The 19929-nt window shown below is 51.0% G+C and overlaps 1 protein-coding gene across 4 annotated transcripts in view; it reads right to left on the bottom strand.

Annotated features, from left to right (window-relative positions):
• The window catches only part of usp34 (ubiquitin specific peptidase 34), a 43477-nt gene extending 24337 nt beyond the window's left edge, over positions 1 to 19140 (bottom strand). For 2 of the 4 annotated variants that reach the window (XM_049002354.1, XM_049002356.1), the window contains exons 1-24: positions 18713 to 19140; positions 13254 to 13341; positions 12702 to 13170; positions 11206 to 11256; positions 10151 to 10300; positions 9999 to 10066; positions 7449 to 7641; positions 7255 to 7316; positions 7069 to 7150; positions 6890 to 6982; positions 6645 to 6770; positions 6282 to 6411; positions 6065 to 6195; positions 5191 to 5978; positions 4596 to 4810; positions 3946 to 4061; positions 3345 to 3472; positions 3163 to 3252; positions 2636 to 2731; positions 2422 to 2504; positions 1128 to 1282; positions 936 to 1049; positions 674 to 773; positions 219 to 378 (exon numbers count right to left, since the gene is read on the bottom strand). In XM_049002354.1, coding sequence (XP_048858311.1) covers positions 219 to 378; positions 674 to 773; positions 936 to 1049; positions 1128 to 1282; positions 2422 to 2504; positions 2636 to 2731; positions 3163 to 3252; positions 3345 to 3472; positions 3946 to 4061; positions 4596 to 4810; positions 5191 to 5978; positions 6065 to 6195; positions 6282 to 6411; positions 6645 to 6770; positions 6890 to 6982; positions 7069 to 7150; positions 7255 to 7316; positions 7449 to 7641; positions 9999 to 10066; positions 10151 to 10300; positions 11206 to 11256; positions 12702 to 13170; positions 13254 to 13341; positions 18713 to 18755 — 3731 coding nt within the window. In that variant the 5' untranslated portion in view covers positions 18756 to 19140. The remainder of the gene's footprint in view (positions 1 to 218; positions 379 to 673; positions 774 to 935; positions 1050 to 1127; positions 1283 to 2421; positions 2505 to 2635; positions 2732 to 3162; positions 3253 to 3344; positions 3473 to 3945; positions 4062 to 4595; positions 4811 to 5190; positions 5979 to 6064; positions 6196 to 6281; positions 6412 to 6644; positions 6771 to 6889; positions 6983 to 7068; positions 7151 to 7254; positions 7317 to 7448; positions 7642 to 9998; positions 10067 to 10150; positions 10301 to 11205; positions 11257 to 12701; positions 13171 to 13253; positions 13342 to 18712) is intronic. The other 2 variants (XM_049002355.1, XM_049002357.1) reach the window with 1 other exon arrangement.
• Between the last annotated feature and the right edge of the window lie 789 nt (positions 19141 to 19929).

The following is a 19929-nucleotide window of genomic DNA, read 5'->3' as shown; positions in this document are numbered from 1 at the left end:
ACCCTTAGACAGTCCACGTTTTTTGCTCCTAGAAGCTGGGAGGGAGCAAAAACATGGACCGTCTGGCTGAAAGGGAGCAAAAATAAGGATTGTGTGAAGGTCCCCAAGGACCAGGTTGTGAAACACTGCTCTAGTATTATCTCCCGAGAGCCACCTACAGACCGGCGAAAAGCACAATAGGGGCATACCCCACCCCCCACCAACCCCCGCAGGCATACCGACGCCTGAACGCCTCCAGATGAGTCTTCAGCATGAGAAGCCCCCTCTCGATGATTGTGAGGCTGGAGTGTGGGTCCTTCTCAAGGTTCCCCGAGGCCATCATAAGGCTCTCCATACACTTACTGATGAACTCCTGCTCCTTCTCCAGACCGGTTTTACCTGGACGGTAAAAACGAGAAGCTAGCTTCCTCACATTGCCCGCCATGAAGTCGTCACATGAGGTAACCACTAATAAAGCTTCTCTCTTTTTATAGTGACAAAGGGAGGGGGGAAGTTCACAACCTTCCTTGGGTAAATATCAGTAAAAAAAGAGAAAAAAAAAAGAGATCAGTAAAAAGTCCGAGGAAGTTTCCTACAGCAAGATCACTGGCTAACTCAACCTTAACCATCTCTGCAAAAGAACTGTCCCTCATTCAGCTAGACAACAGGTGAAGTTAGGTTAGGCAGCACCCACCGTTTATGTAGTAGGAGTTGATGTACTGGATGGCTGCACGGCTGATGTCAGCAGACTGGGCTCTCAGGGCAATACCCCACAGTTGGTCCATACCACACAGCTGAGGGGAACCAGAGGACAAGGGTCTCACAAGTTCACCAAGGAATGGGTCAAGTACGGCGCCTAAGATCTGATCATTTACAGACGTAAGCATGCCCTGTTACGCATGGAGCTGATCCTGGAACTACATCGGGAGTCAGAATAGAAATAGGAGAGGCCCAACCTCGCAGTTGGAGCCGCTGTCGTAGGCGCTTGTGGCCAGACGTGCCAGGTTGCACAGGTGCTGGAAGAGGTTGAGGCCCGTCATGCTGATGGTCTCCGGCTTCAGCTGGGGCATCTAAGGAGAGCGACGCAGTTCCGGGTGATAAGCCGACCCCACCGGGCGTCCTCGAGACTCGGATGGGCGACTGCTCACCTTCTCCAAGAACAGGTGCTTGTAGGTCTCCATGCCCATTGCATGCTGGTCTTTGCTGCGCACCTGGTTGAGGAACCAATGCAAGGCATCGTCGTAGCACTCCGAGTCCTCAACGAGGCAATGCCACAGGATGTCTACCTGCTCCAGACTCAGCCCTGGCAGCCGGCAGAGGAATGGATGGGGGAGTGAAACAGAACGAAGGGCTAAGGATAGAATCAACACTTTTGTACACATCAGCATAAATCCTTAATATGGCTGAGTATTTATATACCGCATGCATGAAACATCCCATGAAATCTGCACCCAGTGGCAGGTGACAGATTTGTAGAAATCTTCAGTTATTATTTTAATAAGGTTAAATCAGCAAAACCCTGTGATAAAAGTCACTGTGAGGTTTTACGCCTATTGGGTGAAATGTAACCACACCGTTTTCAGAAAATCTGATCCAATCCGTGGATCCCCCCCCCCCCCAGCAATCACAGCGCCGTGGAGGTGCCTGACGACACCCCCGACTCAGAGCGTTGCCATGGCGTTCCTCTGAAACCCAAGTCCCACTGAGAAAACCTTCCCAAAAGCCTGATTACAAAAGAGGCAAAGAGAGCATCTGGCGAGGCGAGGCACGGCCCCCCACGCCGAACGAGGGCCGAGTTGGGAGCGGGGTGCCGATCGGGTTCCCCATTCAGACTCATGAGCACAATTTCTCAGTGTTCAGCCGGAGCTCATCGGGTTACACGCTTGGGTCACGCCAGCAACAATCAGCCACAATCACCGACGAGTCACAGTGTCCTGGGAACCGACCGGCCCCCAGACCGACTACTCTGAAACACACTCGGCCAATTCAGGCACACAGGAGATCTGTCCATCTACTCCAGCTCACGGTTACCAGGTTAACAACAAACACCCTCGACTTCATTCACAGCTTCTACCATCCACACCATCTGCAGCTTCTCTTAATCACATTAAGTGCTTTGCAGCTGCTCTTATCAAAAGCAACTTGTATTCAAGCCTGTTTTCCCAGAGGTTTAATGGTTCCTCCCCTGGGATTTGAGTCTACAGTCACTTTCCTCCATCATTACACCTGGCCCACTCTAGCTCTGCGTACACCATATTCCCAACTTTCCGCAGCTCTTACACCTTGAAGGAGGTTCGCCTCAGCCCCCCCTGCATCTAAAAGCAGGAGGTTAACACATCAACATTCTGCCATCTTGTCCCACGGCTTCTCAAGGAAACACAAGCAGAAAACGCAGAGTGAGACTATTTTAAGTACTGATGAGTTAGTTAAAACAAAACTCACTGAAGTGGTCGGGTGAACCCAAGGTGGAGAAGACACAGGTGAGGAACTGCAGGCGCACCTGGACCTCTGCGCTGTGTCCGTACCTGCGGACGGAGAATGCGCCAGACGGGTTTCTCAGTAGCAGTACTGCATGCCGTCCAATCAGCCCCACCATCGCGTGGACGGTGACCCCACGACGACCTCGCAGGCCCGGCGGACCCAAGGGAGAACTTACAGGGCGAATTTGTGACGCCGTTCCCGCACTTCCTGGATGTAGTGCAGCAGGTTCTCGAAGAAGAGCTTCATCATGTGCAGCTCCTTCTCGGCCCACCTGGTAGGGCGAGATGCAGGCGAGGTTTCGGCTCAAGAGAATTAATCAAGTAAGCGGCTAGTGCTATATTCATGACGAAACCTAGGGTACATATCAAAGTTTATGACTATTAAAATTTTTTTTATAAAAACCTGAGGAGCTAAAACCTTAAAATACACAGACAGCAATAACGAGATTACCTAAAAATACGATCCTATACAGGATAGAATGAACAGCCCTAAAATAGTGTACTTAACAGTGGCTTTAGTTAAAAACTCCAAAGCTCTCTGGTTTAACCTTAGCAAAAAAGTACATGAAACTGACAGCATTAAAAGTGCTTTGACGTGCGGCGATGCATCACTCGGAAAAGCGTGAGCCTACGACGTCCCAAACGACGCCTTGTGCAAAGTTCGATATAGACAGTGGCCATTTCTGACGGAGAGGCGGCTTACATGGTTATCCAGTGAGTATCGTAACTGCTGCCAAACTGCTGGAAGGTTCCGAAGAGCTTGGGGAGGAGACGCAGAGACACCACCACAGACCTTTAAAGGGGAGCAGGCATGGGGTCAGACCGCATTTGGTACTAATGCCCGCCATTGCTGTAATGGTGCCTTCCCCCCGCAACCAAGCTCACCGGTGGTGGGCCAGGTTGTCGAGGCATCCCTCGATGAAGCGCATGCGGATCTGTCGGTCGGTGAACCAGCACACCAAGGAGCAGAGCAGCTTCTCCGCCTCGCTGATCAGACCCTCGGACAGGTGGATCTAGCATTGGGGAGGCAGCAGAGAGGGTCTCTCACAGAGCCTCTGGGCGCCGTGAGGCCCAGAGAGCACCAGAGACACGGCGAAAACAGACAAGTGGAAATACGACGTACTACTGGCAAGATTAATCAAGCGGAGCAGAGAAAGGCCTCCAAACTGCAAACAGTCCCAAAGACGACGACCAACAAAACATCAGACACACTTTCATCTCGGAACTCCTGACTGGCCTAGTCTGAGACACCTGCACTATTAAACCACAGTAGATAAGAGGGTGTGTTTGCTTTGGGTTAGAGCAGCCGGGGTAGATTATGGTGGGGGATGACATCAGCATAGTGATCACATTGTGTCTCACATCAGTGACTAAAATTCTATTCTATCCTCTGTGTGTGTGTGTGTGTGTGTGTGTGTGTGTGTGTGTGTGTGTGTGTGTGTGTGTGTGTGTGTGTGTGAGTGAGAGAGTGTGTGTGTGGCCTCACCGCATCCTCATCCTGCACCAGGTCCCAGAGCAGCGTGTTTCCCTTCTTGCATACGTTGTCCAGGTTAATGTCAGTCACTGCATGCCCAGAGTACTGGTGTTTATGGACCACTGGACCTGTGGAGTGGGTCAGAATGGGTGAGACAGACAGATGGATGGACGCTGGAGCAGAACATGTGAAGCTTGGCCTGTTCCTTTAAACCATCACTAACTAAAAGCCAGTTGATACACTTCTAAAACATGACAACAAACCAAATAAATACTACTACTACTACTACATAATAATAATAATAATAATAATAATGATAACAATAACAACATGTTCTTCAATGTCAGCAGGGAGTAACCAAAAAGCAAAATTTCCTCCTCTTATGTACAGTACCGGGAACTTAAACTAATGTAATCCAACGAAGTACTTTATTTCCAAAACTCACTTCCAAAAGTGCACGGAAACTCTCAAAAATGCATCCAATGGACTAAGTGAGGTTTTAGGAATTTGCTCTAACATTTCTAAATATGAAATCATCCAACTCTTCAGTTCGAGTCACTTCAACAGGTTATAGGAGCCAAAAAGGGAGATCACCCCTAAAGCTACGGCACATTGGACATCAGATGGGGTGGGGGGGGGGCACTACGGCGTGGAGCACTCACCCTGCGACAGGTGCTCGTGGTAGATGGAGGCCAGGTTGGGCAGGTGTTGCTGAAGGTGTGACGTGAGCTCCGCGTGGGAGTTGATCTGGACAAGCTCCTCCTCACAGCCAGACTCTTCGCCGTCAAAGTCGGCCATGTTCTTCTCAGACTTGGCGCTGACCTGAGAGCTGCTGCAGCTCACGTCGTCGGCGCTCAGCATGTCCTCCACCATGTGCCTGCGGGAGGCAGTGCGACCTCATGTCAGTGGTCAGCGAAGAGCGTCCACCCAGGCTGCTAGATGGTTTAACTGGCCAATTACTTCCTCAGTACTTAGCATATCGGCAGATTCTTTAATATTAAAGGGTCTTGCTCTTTACAAGGCTTATAACTAATTCACTCATAAAGTCACTAAATTATTAACAATCATACATATTTCCAAATGTCCCCAGAGGTGAACCTACATGATTTAAGAGCTAGGAAGATTCTTGAGATCTCGGCAATCTATTGTTTATGCTCTGCGTGTAAATTTTTATCACTAAATAACTGCCCTGTAAAGTGGGTGCGAGTCAGGGCTAAAAGCGGAAACCGGGGGCAATCGAGGCTGAGGGAGACACACCCCTCGTGGTGGTGGTGATGCGGGTGGTGGTGATGGTGATGCGGGTGGTGGTGATGGTGGTGCTGGGGTCCCATGAAGCGCCGGCAGTTGAAGAGCTCGTTGCCCATGGCGTCATTCAGGAAGTCCCCCGACCGGGGCAGGCAGGCAGGGTCCTGGGGCCCGGGGGGCATGTGTGCGGGGCCCATATCGCCTGGCAGTTCGTGGTCAGCAGCTTCGGGACGGGCGGAAGACGAGCAGGCATCCAGCATCCGCATGTGCGTCTCCACAGCTGCAGAGGATGCGGTTACCATGGCGGCCCCTGCTTCTGGGGTGAAGGGAAGGCCTTTGGCATTGGCCCCGCCGCTGCTGCCGGAACCGCCAGCCTGATCCAGCGAGCCATCCCGCTCCGCCAGGCACAGGCCCGCCTGCGGCTGCGCTTCCACGGCCTTCCTCTTCCTCAGCTCTGTTGGGTCGCACGTCTCGTTCTGCGGGCTGCCCCCAGCCGCCGCCGTGTTCTCGCCCTCCTCCTCATCCTCCTCTTCCTCCTCCTCTTCCTCATCCTCCTCATCTTCCTCCTCCTCTTCTTCCTCCTCCTCCTCCTCCTCGTCCTCCTCCTCCTCCTTCAGCGCCTCGCTGTCCGCCATGTCGTCGGAATGCAGCTCGCTGCCGGGGCTGCCGGCCGATTGGCTGGCGCGGCTTGAGCCCGCCTCATTGCTGGAGGCCTCACTGCGGCCACTGCTGCTGCCCGGGCCGCTGCTGCCGTCCTCGCCGCTGTTTGCCGTCTCATCGGAGCTGCCCTGCATCGACTCCTAGCAGACAGAAAGCGGACAGGTGATGCCGGATCCCCCACTGGCACCAGTACGGGTTAAAGTTTGCCCTGCAGAGCTGCACGCACCTCCGTGTCGGACAGCCTCTGCTGCCCATGCTTGCTGCTATTCATGATCTGCTCGTCCATCTCAATGTCACTTCCTCCGCTGTGGTGAGTGTCGCTGTTGTCGCTGCTCTCTGGGCTGGCGGCCGGCGAGCCTGTGGCAGTCGGAGGAAAGGCGTTACGGCACATGGTGCAAGGCAGACAGGGCGACACGGGGAGAGAACAGGTTCGGGAGTCGTACCTTTCTTCTTGCCCATGGGGATGTTGGTGTTCAGCAGAGAGGCGAAGGAGCTCTGCTTGGAGAGTTGAGCCTTGGCGGCCAGTGCATTGTTCCACAGGGCCTTGATCAACATGGAGGCCAGGTACAGCGTCTGGGGGTCGGGGGACACAGGGACCCAGTAGGAGACATATATCAGTTAGCGCTACATGCTAATACATCCATCACTACAGGCATAAAGCCACAGTTGTTTGAGTTAACCTGGGAAGAGAATCCTGGCAATCACGCTAATCTGCGTCTTCCAAAACGTAAACTGCTCGCTATCATCATCTGGCCTTAAGAGGGCGCTGTTCTCAGGTCCCTGCGCACATCGTGTGCGAGACCCACCTGCTCAGTGTGAGCGCTGGGGTGCAGGCTGGACACCAAGTTGAGCACGTGCCTCAATGGAACGGGATCCAAGTTCTTGATGAGGGAGGGGAACAAGTCGTGGATGTACCGGCTGCAGTGCTTCAGCTAGGGGGCAACACAGGGACCGGAGCGATCAACAGCTGCGTTTCTCCATCGAACACGGCATCTAGGTGCCAGAATTACAGGCTGCACACCTGGGGTGCGGACTCACTAGCGCCCCCTACCTGTGCGGCGGCCCAGATGCAGTCCACATGCTGTGTGCTCAGCCTGCCCTCCGCGGCCAGGAAGTTGAGGATGACTTGACACTGCTTGATGATCTGGGAGGAGAAGAGGGGAGCTCAGCTTGAGCGTGGCCAGCCAGCCCCGCACCGGATTCCCGTGGCTACTGGTGCCCCGGACTCACCTCGATGTGCAGGTTTGGTCCAAAGATGTGCTCCACCACATTGTTGGTAATCAGCCAATCAGCCAGCTCCTTCGCTATAGACCTGCAAGGACATTTCACACGTTCACCCCAACCTCTACCAACCTGGGTCCGGCGCGGCCACACTCACTAGCGTGAGCAAATTGCGGAAATGGCGCTCACACTTACGTTTCCGTATCCGATACCAAGGACTCGTTATTGCAGACATCGTTAAAGGTGTGAAGCTGATTCTAGCACAAAACAGAAAAAAGTGTTTAAATGAGCAAAACGCTTAACATACACCCAACTTTCAGATCCATCCATAAATCATTCATCTGCAGCTGAGGGGTCCAACCCAAACAACAGTCCCCCCTCCCCCTCACCGTGATCTGGCTGAGCCCCGCCAGCCGCATGGTCAGCGTCGGGGACATGAAGTACTTGAAGGCCAGGTCGAGGCTCTCCTTATCGAAGCAGAGAGTGCTGTCCAGCGGCTCCTTCACCGTGCTCCACATCAGGTCCGCCATGTTGCGAGCTGCGCTCTGCCGCAGCTCCTGGTCCGACAGCTTGCACAGGTACCTGGCGGGACACGGAGTGCCATTGGCGCATGCGTGGTTCACACACAGAATCGTAATACTGCCAGGACCACACAGTCAAAACAAAGCGAAATAAATCGCCATTTAAGCACTGGCTAAAGTGCTGTAATCCTCAATATATCTATTACCTGATGTAAACATTTGCAATGATGAGACATTCTACCATGGAACATTAGCATAATTTCAGCATTTTCTACATTAAACGATACGATCTGTAACTGTAGTCTGATATTGAGTAGATTGCCAGAGTATTTCAGAGGAAGCTGTACAGAACTCGCCTCGTGAGCAGAGCAGTGACATGGGTCCACTGACGTCACCATCAAACATTTGCGCCCCACTTTCTACTAGAAGTCTATTTAGAGTTAAAACTGCACACTGCATATCACAAGAAGTTATTTTTCACCTCGTTTATTTCTGATCGCCTTCTGTCAGTGTGTTTCACTCGCAGCTCTCAGTAATTATGAGGGAGTTAACAGGGCTATTCTTCACGATGGGAAATATCAAATCGTTCCCGGATTGTCACACTGAGGCTGATCTCCCCTGAAGCATCAGTTATTTGGGGCTCAGACTTTAAGGAAGTTGCACTTTTTGGTCACAGGTAGTTTTCAAGAAATCAGAATCACTGGCTTCAATAATCGGATTACAGAGCTGGCGGCCCGGACGCTCCCTCCGTTACATCCCACCACTGGCGGCCCGGACGCTCCCGCCGTTACATCCCACCACTGGCGGCCCGGACGCTCCCGCCGTTACATCCCAGCACTGGCGGCACGGACGCTCCCGCCGTTACATCCCACCACTGGCGGCCCGGACGCTCCCTCCGTTACATCCCACCACTGGCGGCCCGGACGCTCCCGCCGTTACATCCCAGCACTGGCGGCACGGACGCTCCCTCCGTTACATCCCACCACTGGCGGCCCGGACGCTCCCTCCGTTACATCCCACCACTGGCGGCCCGGACGCTCCCGCCGTTACATCCCAGCACTGGCGGCACGGACGCTCCCTCCGTTACATCCCAGCACTGGCGGCACGGACGCTCCCTCCGTTACATCCCAGCACTGGCGGCACGGACGCTCCCTCCGTTACATCCCACCACTGGCGGCACGGACGCTCCCTCCGTTACCTCCCACCACTGGCGGCACGGACGCTCCCTCCGTTACCTCCCACCACTGGCGGCACGGACGCTCCCTCCGTTACCTCCCACCACTGGCGGCACGGACGCTCCCTCCGTTACCTCCCACCACTGGCGGCACGGACGCTCCCTCCGTTACCTCCCACCACTGGCGGCCCGGACGCTCCCTCCGTTACCTCCCACCACTGGCGGCCCGGACGCTCCCTCCGTTACCTCCCACCACTGGCGGCCCGGACGCTCCCTCCGTTACCTCCCACCACTGGCGGCCCGGACGCTCCCTCCGTTACCTCCCACCACTGGCGGCCCGGACGCCCGCTGTTACATCCCACCACTGGCAGCACGGACGCTCCCTCCGTTACCTCCCACCACTGGCGGCACGGACGCCTGCTGTTACATCCCACCACTGGCGGCACGGACGCCCGCTGTTGCATCCCACCACTGGCGGCACGGACGCCCGCTGTTACATCCCACCACTGGCGGCACGGACGCCCGCTGTTACATCCCACCACTGGCGGCACGGACGCCCGCTGTTACATCCCACCACTGGCGGCACGGACGCCCGCTGTAACATCCCACCACTGGCAGCACGGACGCCCGCTGTTACATCTCTTCGCGTTAAAGACTGGACTGCTCAGGATTTCACACATTACCAGAAAAATTACATAACAGCTACGAGTGTGTACGCACACCGTTTCAGGAACAACAAAAAATAAAGTTAAGGAAAAAAAAGGTTTGGTTTGAGGATTTAAACAAAAGGGGCAGGGTGGGAGAATACCCAGTACATGTATTCTTAAAAGGAAAAGCATACCGGTTGGTTGGAATGACTTAAAACAGATATTAAAAGAAAAGTGTGACGGTACCACACAAAGGTATCAAAGCTATTCACGAAGAGAGAGCTGGCACTGCAACTCGGCTAATCCTGCTCCCCCGATCACGTGATGGGAACCACATCACCGCCGGCTCCGCCAAGGTCATGTGAGGAGAGCGACGATAGTTACCATGGTGAGGGATGCTCTTCCTAGCAACCCAAAGTATGCAGCAAAGGACACATCAAAATACCTACTGCAGAAAGACCCTATCAACACCATCAGTGCAAACCAGACCAGAACAGCCCTCATTTTCGTTCTAACACAGTAACACTGCTCTGTCACACTGCAGACTAAACTTACTTGCCAGAAACGGCACAAACGACGTGGTTACTCGCCGCTTACCTGATCACGTGCGTGCGGAAAGGAATGATGTGCTGCATGACGGCAGGGATGTGCAGCCATATTCTGATCTGTGGGGCGAGATGGGAACGCCGGTGAGACAGGGAATGCCACCACCGGACTGGAGAGCGCCGAGCTTGGCAGGAAGCGCTTACGTTAGAGACGATGGTGATGAAGGCGTGTGCTATGGGGAAAGGCAGAGACTCCGGGGTGCCGAACTGGAAGCAGTCCTTCATGAGAGAGAGGCCGTGCTTGCCGCAGAACAGGCAGACGTATCGGAGCAGGTGCAGCGGAACTTCCACATCCTGCACACCCGGGGGGAGAGGGTCCGACATCAACAGCCGAAGTCAGAATGAACGAAACGAAACAGAGAAAGAGAAAATGAAAACCGGGGGAGCCAGATTTCGGGTGCGGACGGACAGCTGCGGCCTCGTTAAGCCTCGTCGCGGCTCGGCTACGCTGCTCTCAGCAGAATGCGGCTTAAGGAGCACACGCTCAGAATGTCCGGCGGATCACTCCCGTTACCTCAGTTCGTGTCAGGGCACTTTCAAACCCCTATTCATATTTCATGACATTTGGTGAAAACAGGACTGTGTCCAGGACAGCGCTGGTCAGCTCACAGTACACAAAAAAGCCCAGTGCCAAAAACACTGACACAGCAAACTCCAGAAATGACTCTCATAGTCCTGAGAGTGAGTAATTACACCTTCAGCTTGGTGAAGCCTTTATGGCGATTGTCTGTATATTTGGAAATTACATTTCTGACACGTGCCTTGGGGGACTGCGTAAATTTTCCTTCTTTTGGGTGAATGATACACTGATGTATTTCTGGGTCTAAATCACAAAATGTGCTCCCTGCAGGCCAGCCCATCCCTCTCTCTTACTCTCTCTCTCCAGGTGATTCTCTAAACCCTTGACTACTCTGCTGAAGGAGCAGCCTGAAAGCAGTTACTCACAATAGCAGCTGGGTAGCCTGCTGGAGACCGGGGGGGGGGGTGTCGTTAAGAGGGGTCGTGTTACCATTTTAGTCTTAGAAGGGGCCCTATATCCGCTCCAGGCACCCTTACCAGGACAGAAGTGCACCAGACAAGCAATTAGCCAAAAAAAGTGCCCTGCATTAAAAGGTGTCAGCTGAACGACACTGTGACCAGCAGAAGCTAAAGACCCTGATGGACCGGCCAGGAGGTTCCCCACACGGATGAAAACTTACGTTCATATCGCAGAAAGATCCTAGTATATTGCTTTCCTGGGCCGAGATGTCCTGCGAAATGAGAGGAAGAATCAATAAACACAGTGGTGCAAGCTTGTCAGGGTATAGCAGACCCCGCCACCCGCGACACGACGGCCTAAAATCACACGCCCCACGTGCGCGGCATCATAACTAAACGTCCGATCCGTTTCTTTCGTAGTCCATAAAGAAGCAGATATGTGGTGACATTTGTCGTGCAGGGTTGCATCGGAGAAATGAAAACAGTCAGATGCGTAGTTTCCATTTTTATCTGGACAAGTGTTTTACAGAGCTTGGCCGTATTAACTCAGATCATTTATTTTTACTATCGACGACAACGACGCGTTACAAGGCGAGTCAAGAGCCAAGAAGGTTATGAGAGGCGGAAAAATGTGAAACATACCCAAACGAAGAAGAAGGAACGAAGAATAGAAGGAGGGTTACCCAGTGTGTGGAGAAATTAATATAAGGTTATATAAGATGAGAATATAACATTAGTGCTTAGGAATTAGTGCTGAAGGTGTTAGGAGACCAGGTACCACGATAAGGTTTATCATCATCGTTCAAAGAGGATCTCCCCCCCCCCCCCTTATCGGCTCTTTCTCAGGAGCTTCTGGCTGATATACTCTTGTCCAGCAACCGCAGGACAGCTAGAAGCAGCCCACTCCAGCTCGCATCGGATACCGATTTAGCGAGAGAACGAAACAAGTTTTCGCATGGGAGCAGCTGCGGGCTATGCAATAAAACAAAATAATTACAAGGTAACGTAGTTATGGAAGTCGAGTGCACTTGCTTATTTTATTACACGCATCTGCGGACCTGGAGCGAGACCAGAGCTCTAGGCTGGGAACCAGTACCATCCTACACTAGATATGAGGGCGAGAAGCGAGGCCGCCCACCTCCCCTCACACGTAACAGACCCCTTCTGGCTTTGATCACGAGGCCTGTCCGCTGGAAAAGTACAAATTAATGCCTGCTATTAGCTTCCCTATCTGCCGTAAAGCCCATTATGGGCACTAAACACAGATCGTAACGTACAAGACGACCTTAAACCCACGCACTCACGCCCCAGTGTACTCAATGATGTGGATGCAACAGCCCTGACTGGCCAGGGGATGTGGGGAATACAAGTCTGGTGGCGGAAGTTTCCGGGGAACACGCGTTTGCCATGTGGCGCGGAGAACAGCCCGCGAGCAATTAAACGTGACAGCGCGTCACAGGGAGCAGAGGATGCCCAAAGCGGGATCCCCAGACACCCCCCAGACGGCTCTATCCGAGGCTCCCTGAGGAGCTGCGATTAAAGCAGAGTGCCTCAAAAAAAATCATATCGTTTGGCTTTGTTGCAGTATGGAATTTGGCATTAGGAGAGAGAGAGAGAACAATGGACAGGACAGTAATGGGGGCAGGCTGGGATAGCGCTCTCTCTACATGTGATCGATAGCGGCTGCCCGCAGGTCGGCATTAAGGCAGGGGCCTACCTCTATGGTAGGGTGAGTGTTGTGTTTGTAGGCTGTGTACAGTGGGAACTGGATCTGGAATATCTTGGCGGCACAGAGGAGCAGCTTTTCTCTGTCCTCAGTGCTCCAGGACCCAAGCAAGTCCGGGCCGCCTGTAGAGGTGCCCTCGCCTGGCCCGGGGGGGTCCTGCTCGCCCCGCAGTCCCAGGCCCTGCCCAGAAGCTGGGCCTGCTTCCGGTCCGCCCATCTCGGCGCCGGCATCCTCTTCAGCAGAGTCCCGCTCCACATTGAGAGGCTCGTCGTCTGCTGGTGACGGGCGCTCCCCACCCCAGCCGGACCCTGGTGTTGCCGCCGGCTCGCCGCCATCTCGTCCCCGACACAGCTGGTCACGCAGCGCCTGCACCTGGGCGATCACCAGGTTGATGAGGCCGTACACTAGCTGGTTGAAGACCTCCAGGTGCTTGTACTCCTTAAAGCAACACAGGCACTGCCTGCGGACAGGGAGCAGACAGGTTGGCGACGTGCCGGATTGCACGCAGAACAAGGAGGGAGAAGGAGGAGGAGGAACTCTGACCTCTGGGTCCATGAGCTGATGTAGCTGAAGACCCGCAGGGCATGCTCCCTCTTCAGCTGCAAGCCGTCAGTGCTGTCCGCATCCGATACTGCATGGGAAAAGGCAGCAATGCCTCATTAGCTCCCTCCCCCATAAACACACTCAAGACAGCAATTTCAACATACTACTCGCTATTTGGCATTGAAAAGCAAAGGGATGCAAGACTCAGCAAAGTAAGGAAATAAAGGGGCCAGTTCCTACGATAGAGATCTTCAAGGAGACAGTGCCACACAGTGACAAAGTGCCCGTCCCAGGACCCCTTTACTGAATAATGGATCAGAATGGGGGGGGGGGGGGTGCAAGGTATTCAGTCACCCTCACAACTTTAAAGGCGCCTTTACAGGTGTGGCGTGCATAAATCTGTGCCTCTGTTTTTCACACCTCCCCACCAACCGCCCCCCCCCCCCCCATCTCAAAATTAAAACATCCAAAGCAGAAAATGAGGCCTGTGTTGGAATCTCCCTGGGGTTCAATTAAGGCCAGCGATCACATCTTTATCTTCTCACTCAGTTACAGGAACCTCACCAGAAACCATTACGTGTGTCCACGTGCGTGTGTGTGCGCTGCACTTTGCCTTCACTGCCCTCACCTCTGCCCCCCAAAGTCAGGCTGAGATTGGCTGAGAGCCCCACACCACCTCCATGCCCTCCCACCATATCGCGGCCTCTCTTACGGAACTTAAGCCTTCCAGGCAGCAGGTGGCAGCCTGCAGGTACAACACACTATTGCACCATTAAGCTGTGTGCAGAGATCATCGAATAAGATTACTTCAATTCTTACTACGATTACAGCGAATGAAAACTACCACCACTGTTGTTATAATCAAATCCCACACCCCACCTCTCTATAAAACTTCTGTCCCTGATAAGACTCTAAACATCTTTCAGTGAAGCTTTTCGTCTGAGGAGCCATTGGCAGTAAAAGGCGCAGTGGATCCAGCAGCAAATGAGAAGCATTTTCCAGGGACTCTGAAAAGGGTGTTCTGGGACCATACAGCTAAAGAAAATAACCAAAAACCGTAAGCAATGCACACTAAAAAGAATGTGCCAGGCGCAGCATATATTACTGGCTTCCTGCCAAGCCAAGTCACAACCAAACTGCACTTCTCCCTAAGTGTGAGAGTCACCCAATGCCACATGAAGGACCAACGGTCCCCAGAACTATGGCTTTCATGCATTTTCTTCTGTCTTCCTCTTACTGCACCCCACAGTATGGGCTACCTGCTGCTTAAGCTCCACTTGGGACCGGAGGAGGTCGCCTGAAGCCAGTGACCATACAAGCTCATTCACAAACGTCAGTGACTGTCATCACATTTAATTTGAGCCACAGTTCACCTACAAACTTTTTACAATGTCCAGCTGACCAAAGACGCTTTTTCTGGTTCCCATGAGTTTTTCCTCAATGATCCCTAGTGCCATTTTAACGGTAAGTGCATTCTCACATTCATTTCTTCAACATTACTATTACTTATTGAATGACAAAGGCACATAATTACCATTAAAAACATATCATCAATGTTTTTTTTTTAATTCTCCACGACATGTTTATAATTGGTACCTTTTTCAAAAGTTCTTTTTATTACGTACATAGTAACATGGTCTTACGGTTATTTTTTTCAGCATAAATCATTCCACTTAATCTAAAAGATGGGTTTTTTGAGAGGCACGCTACAAAATCATGAAAGCTAACTAGAGCACACTGCTCTTTTCACTGGGTCAAACTGTTTTCCAACCAAACTAATTTGGATGGGGGGGGGGGGCAGTGGTCTCATAGTAGAAAAGACCAGTCAATTAGGTCAAAATGTACAAAAGCAGCAAGGAAGAAATGCTTTTAACCCAGGACTGCTGCACTGGTGAGACAATGTAATGTAAAGTATTATAATACTTGCACACAGAATGTACCATTCCACATGGGGGGTGACGAAGCCAGTTAGTCAAAAACGCATCTGCTCATCTACTCACCCGATCGTCATTAAATGCACATCTGAGCTGGGAGCACATAAAAAGGGTACAACCTGTACAGGAGAGCAACATATTTGGCTCTTAGACTCTCACTTGCACCCTACAACCATTTGCGTCACCAATAGTCACCGACTGTAAATGACAGGAGGAAGTTCACCACAAAACTGCCACACACACTCTGTGGGCCAACACAAAGCCACAACCATGGAGGTCCCTGGGCCACGGCACAGATTATACAGCCAATCACAGCTGCCTTTCCTTTATGTATTTAGAACTGCTTTCTGCAGTGTCCATATTCCATATTTGGGCATGATGGAAACATTGAAAACATTCTTACACAAAGCAGACATATACAAACCATGATTTCACAAGGCGACTATTCAGGACTTTACTAGGGAAGTTGTAATATATAAACCATTACAAGTTTAGCCTAATCTTTAAAAGTCATGAGGATCATTGAAGTCCAGCCTACAAAATTCACTAGCACTTCATTCCTACTGCGAGTGATTTTCCCTCAAGATACCAACACCATTAACTCATGCAAATGTGTCATGGGCGGAGGAGGGGGCGGAGGAGGGGGAGGGGGGCAAAATGGCAAAACGCAAGAGTGAGAGTTAGAAAGATTTGCAAAGCATGGGGAACTGGCCAAGGCTAGGCCTTCTTCGACAGTGAGACCACTGGCAAAGACGAGATCGCACTACAGTGCTCTGAAAGCACCATACAGACCGCACTCTAACTTACCATTTGTACTACAGTGAAACCCAGTACTCAGGTTAATAGAAAAAAATAAGCATGTTTTTTGGAAACCACACACACACTGATCAGTACCAGCAATATATTATTTTTACAATAATTAGGTCTATTTCACTTAATGTTAATCACAGCATACACCTATTGTAGAACTTGCAGACACTGATTTAAACAGACAGTATAATATTCACATACTGGAAATGTAAATGCAACTTTTCAGACTGTGAACTAAGTTTTACTTGGACCACATTCTTAAAGCAGTGTGAAATACAGCAGGGTATGAGGCTGTAGGGAAAAATTAATAATAAAAAAAAAAACTACTGTACGGTGAAGGAAAGTACCAGCATTATACTGAAAACTCCTACGATACAAAAAGAGGGATGACGAACTGATGGCAAAGGTGACAGAAGCATGTCATGGGAGAGCAGCGAAACTCACACCCCTCATTGTGTCCCAGCCTGCCCAGGAACATGCTGCACACACAGCTCCAGCAGCATCATTGTGCCTTTGAAACATCAAGAGTCTTACTAGAAAAACCAGCACAATACAGACATGACAGCTAAATAGTGAAGTGGACCAAAGTCCCTGTGGGTTGACACCTTTCTTACAGGATGTGAACTTAAAATTTAGATCAGAAGAGAGTCCCACCCGACTGCTGTGAGCAATCTTACCATTGATCGGTTAATGTCTGGGACATTAACTGGCATGTGTTTTGCTTACAAAGTGAACATATTCACCAAGACATACAAGTTTACTAAAATGTACCTATCAGTTTACCAAGCAGACTCCATTGAGTACATACCTAAATTCTAAGCAGCAATACTGTTTGCACTTTTCTAAAACAAAATTAACTGCAGTGGTAACGACCTACTTGAGACAAAAGACAGCACATTTCTCACAGAACTGAAAAGATACTGATAGAGGTGGGGGGGTGGGGGGGGCACCTGTTTAGCTTTTCTATGGATACACAGAGCACATTTTAGTTTAATTTGATCTGTACCCTTCCCCATCCCACCCTTTCCAAAGCATGCATAATTCATTGTCACCACAGAACATGCCAAATTTCTTTATTCAAGTTTGAGAGCCCATCAGTGTTCTCCAAATAAGGAGCCATTTTAAAAATGGTAAAGTCAGTTTCACACGTTATGTAGCGTTGTTGGAAACTCGTGACATTAACAGATTGCAAAACTGAAACAAAAGTTTCGATCCCTCAGATATCACAAGTAACATGCATAAAACACAAGACGACACCGATGCTTTCCTGGCTACATTTACATAGCACAGCTTTTATAGAGTGCCGGCTAGCCACACAATGCTGAATCCATACAAAACTTGTTCCGCAAGTTGCTCGTGAAATAGACAAATATCCCTTAAGAGCATTAAAAGAAACAGATAAAAACACGGGCTTCCCCTGTCAAGAACACAACGTCGCAAAGATCCGGGCTGGCAGTGCAGGCTAACGTTAGCCATTTTATCATTAGGCCATCCGCCACAAACAAATGTCACATTTCCCCCCTTTTGGAGAGAGAGCGCAGAAAAATGGAAGGCTGGACCTCGGGGCCGCTAATGGCACTCAGCACCCCAATACATCCCGAGGACGACACATTATATCGGTACTTAATAAAAACACCACCGCATAAAAGGGAAACAAAAGCAAAAAAACAAGCTTAGGCTAGCTCACATAAATGACGGCTGGGCCGTTTGCTGCCCTGCCACCGGCAGGCCGCGGACCCGCTGTCACTCCGCTCTGCTCCGATCGTTCAATCCTCCATGTCCGAATGTCGGGGACAGAAAACGGGCTCACGCGCCAGCTTTCAATGAATACGGACGGTAACATTTCGGGAAACCAGACATTAATGAGAAAAGTCAGGAAGGGTGACGGAGACATCAGCGAGTCCCGGGCCCTCCTGGTCAGCGGCACAGCGCTCAGAAGTCAGCCGGAATTAAATGCCCGAGCCCCAGTTTCGACACACGACGAAGCTGCGCTGGGACGACAGGCGCGACGAGGGATTGGGAAATATGGGGAAAGTGTTAATAGGTTGTTTAATAGCGGGTAAGCGGCGCCACGCCACCGTCAGGCTGCAGCGCTTCGCTGAACCACAACAAAACCGGACGGGAGCAGCGAGCCACCGGCCGGCGCTACACAGCCGAGCCCTCGGTCTGTACCCGAGCTGTCACTGACATTTACCCCACACACCCCGGGCCCCCAGCACAGTGACTCGGCTATCGCCGCCGCTTATAACGCTCCGCTGACGAGTCGAGAAGCAACTGAGGCGGCGGGGACGCAGGGGCCGCACGGCCGGGAGCTGCAAGTCCCACACAAAAAAACGACAATCTGAGGGAAAATGTACCCAAGGCGACGTCGCACCGGCCGCACAACAATACGGAAAAGGTGGCTGTGAAGCAGATGGGACTACGGAGATGGGCAGCGCTGACTAGATGGCTTAGGGTGGGTTACATTAACAGCTTAAAATAGGTAAAGTTGCAGCCCGAAGGTTCTTGAACTGCTAGGTTTGTGATTAACCAACTAACCCCAGAGCAGCCCTAGTCCCCAGTACCGAAGGCCTAGCAGCTGACTGGCTAGCTTAGCTAGTGGTGGGAGCAGAAACTGCAAAACTAAAAAATAAAAATAAGACAATGTTAGCCGAGGAGCTACGCTACACCGTGAAGGCACGGACGACGGGAAAAACATGCTCAATGTCTACTTACTTTCATTTAAAACATCCACCAGCTCGGCGCAGTTTTCACACATTGTTCATTAAAAAGGAAATAGAGAGCGAAAAGTGTTTTCAAACCATTGGAAATTGGTGATTGATTAGGATTTCTGGAAGCTGATTCTTTTGGAGGAAAAAGGCCCGAAGCGATGCTTGGTGGAGGCTGAAGCAGAAAGCGACGAACAGGGAGGTGGATAAATGCAAAACCGATTTGTTTTCAAAAGTCTTGGCGACAGCGACAGGAGTGAGAGGCAGCAGAGAAGGGAGATCGGAGTCAATCTCCAATTGGAGCGGTACTGAAGAGTGCAGATACGGCAGCCATATTGAAAAAGGGAGGGGGTCGGGGCCCTCGGGTATCAGTAAAAAAATCGTCACTTTTCGTTCTGTCCTCTCCGTCCCTGTCGGCTTTTTTCGGAAGTCTCGCGGTCACACCCTCCCCTTCCAGCCCAGGGTCAGAAAGGGCCAATGAATCGCGCTTGTCAGGTAATGTTGCTGCTGCATTTTGATTGGCCACCGACGTTCTTCTTTTCGGGCACGGCAACAATTTTCTTATTGGTCCAAAAGAATATATTCTAATATAGACTGCGCGCGTGCACGCACAAATGACAAGAAGACAAATGAGAAAACAGCGTGTGCTGTGCACAATATGACTCGTGAAACAATATAATGTGAAAAACCCGAGAACAAAGTACAAATGAATACAAAGAAAAGTAATAATATCAACAACGAATTGTATTATTGACTCGCAAAGCTGCACTCAACCATGAATAAAATAAATATCATACTTGGTTGCACTGAACTTTTCATATTTAAAGGAATGAATTAAAATGAGGTATTCAGCACCCTCTGTAAAGACGTGTTCATTAATATAGGTTTTGGCCAAAGACACTGCTGGATCAATGACATAACTAGCAGCTCTAGTCCAGCTGTAGGGAACAACAGTAGGGAACAAAACTGATTGGTCTTTCTTTGAAATTTGTTATTCCCTCCTATGTGCATTTGTTTCAAAGGTAAATGGGTGACACAGGGATCATCTCACAGCTTACAGATGTATCAGCAAGCACAAAAGTTCAGGTTAAGGGTCCATTGAACAGATGACATGTGGCTGTGTATCAAATTGCTTTTCGCATGAAGCAACACAATAATCAGACAGACGAAATAATCAGGGTTTGAGACGAGTCCTCTTCAGTACAATACACAGAGATGAAAAAT

The sequence above is a fragment of the Brienomyrus brachyistius genome, unplaced genomic scaffold (assembly GCF_023856365.1).
Source record: "Brienomyrus brachyistius isolate T26 unplaced genomic scaffold, BBRACH_0.4 scaffold67, whole genome shotgun sequence".
NCBI lineage: Eukaryota > Metazoa > Chordata > Actinopteri > Osteoglossiformes > Mormyridae > Brienomyrus > Brienomyrus brachyistius.
This window is presented reverse-complemented; position numbering and strand designations above follow the sequence as displayed.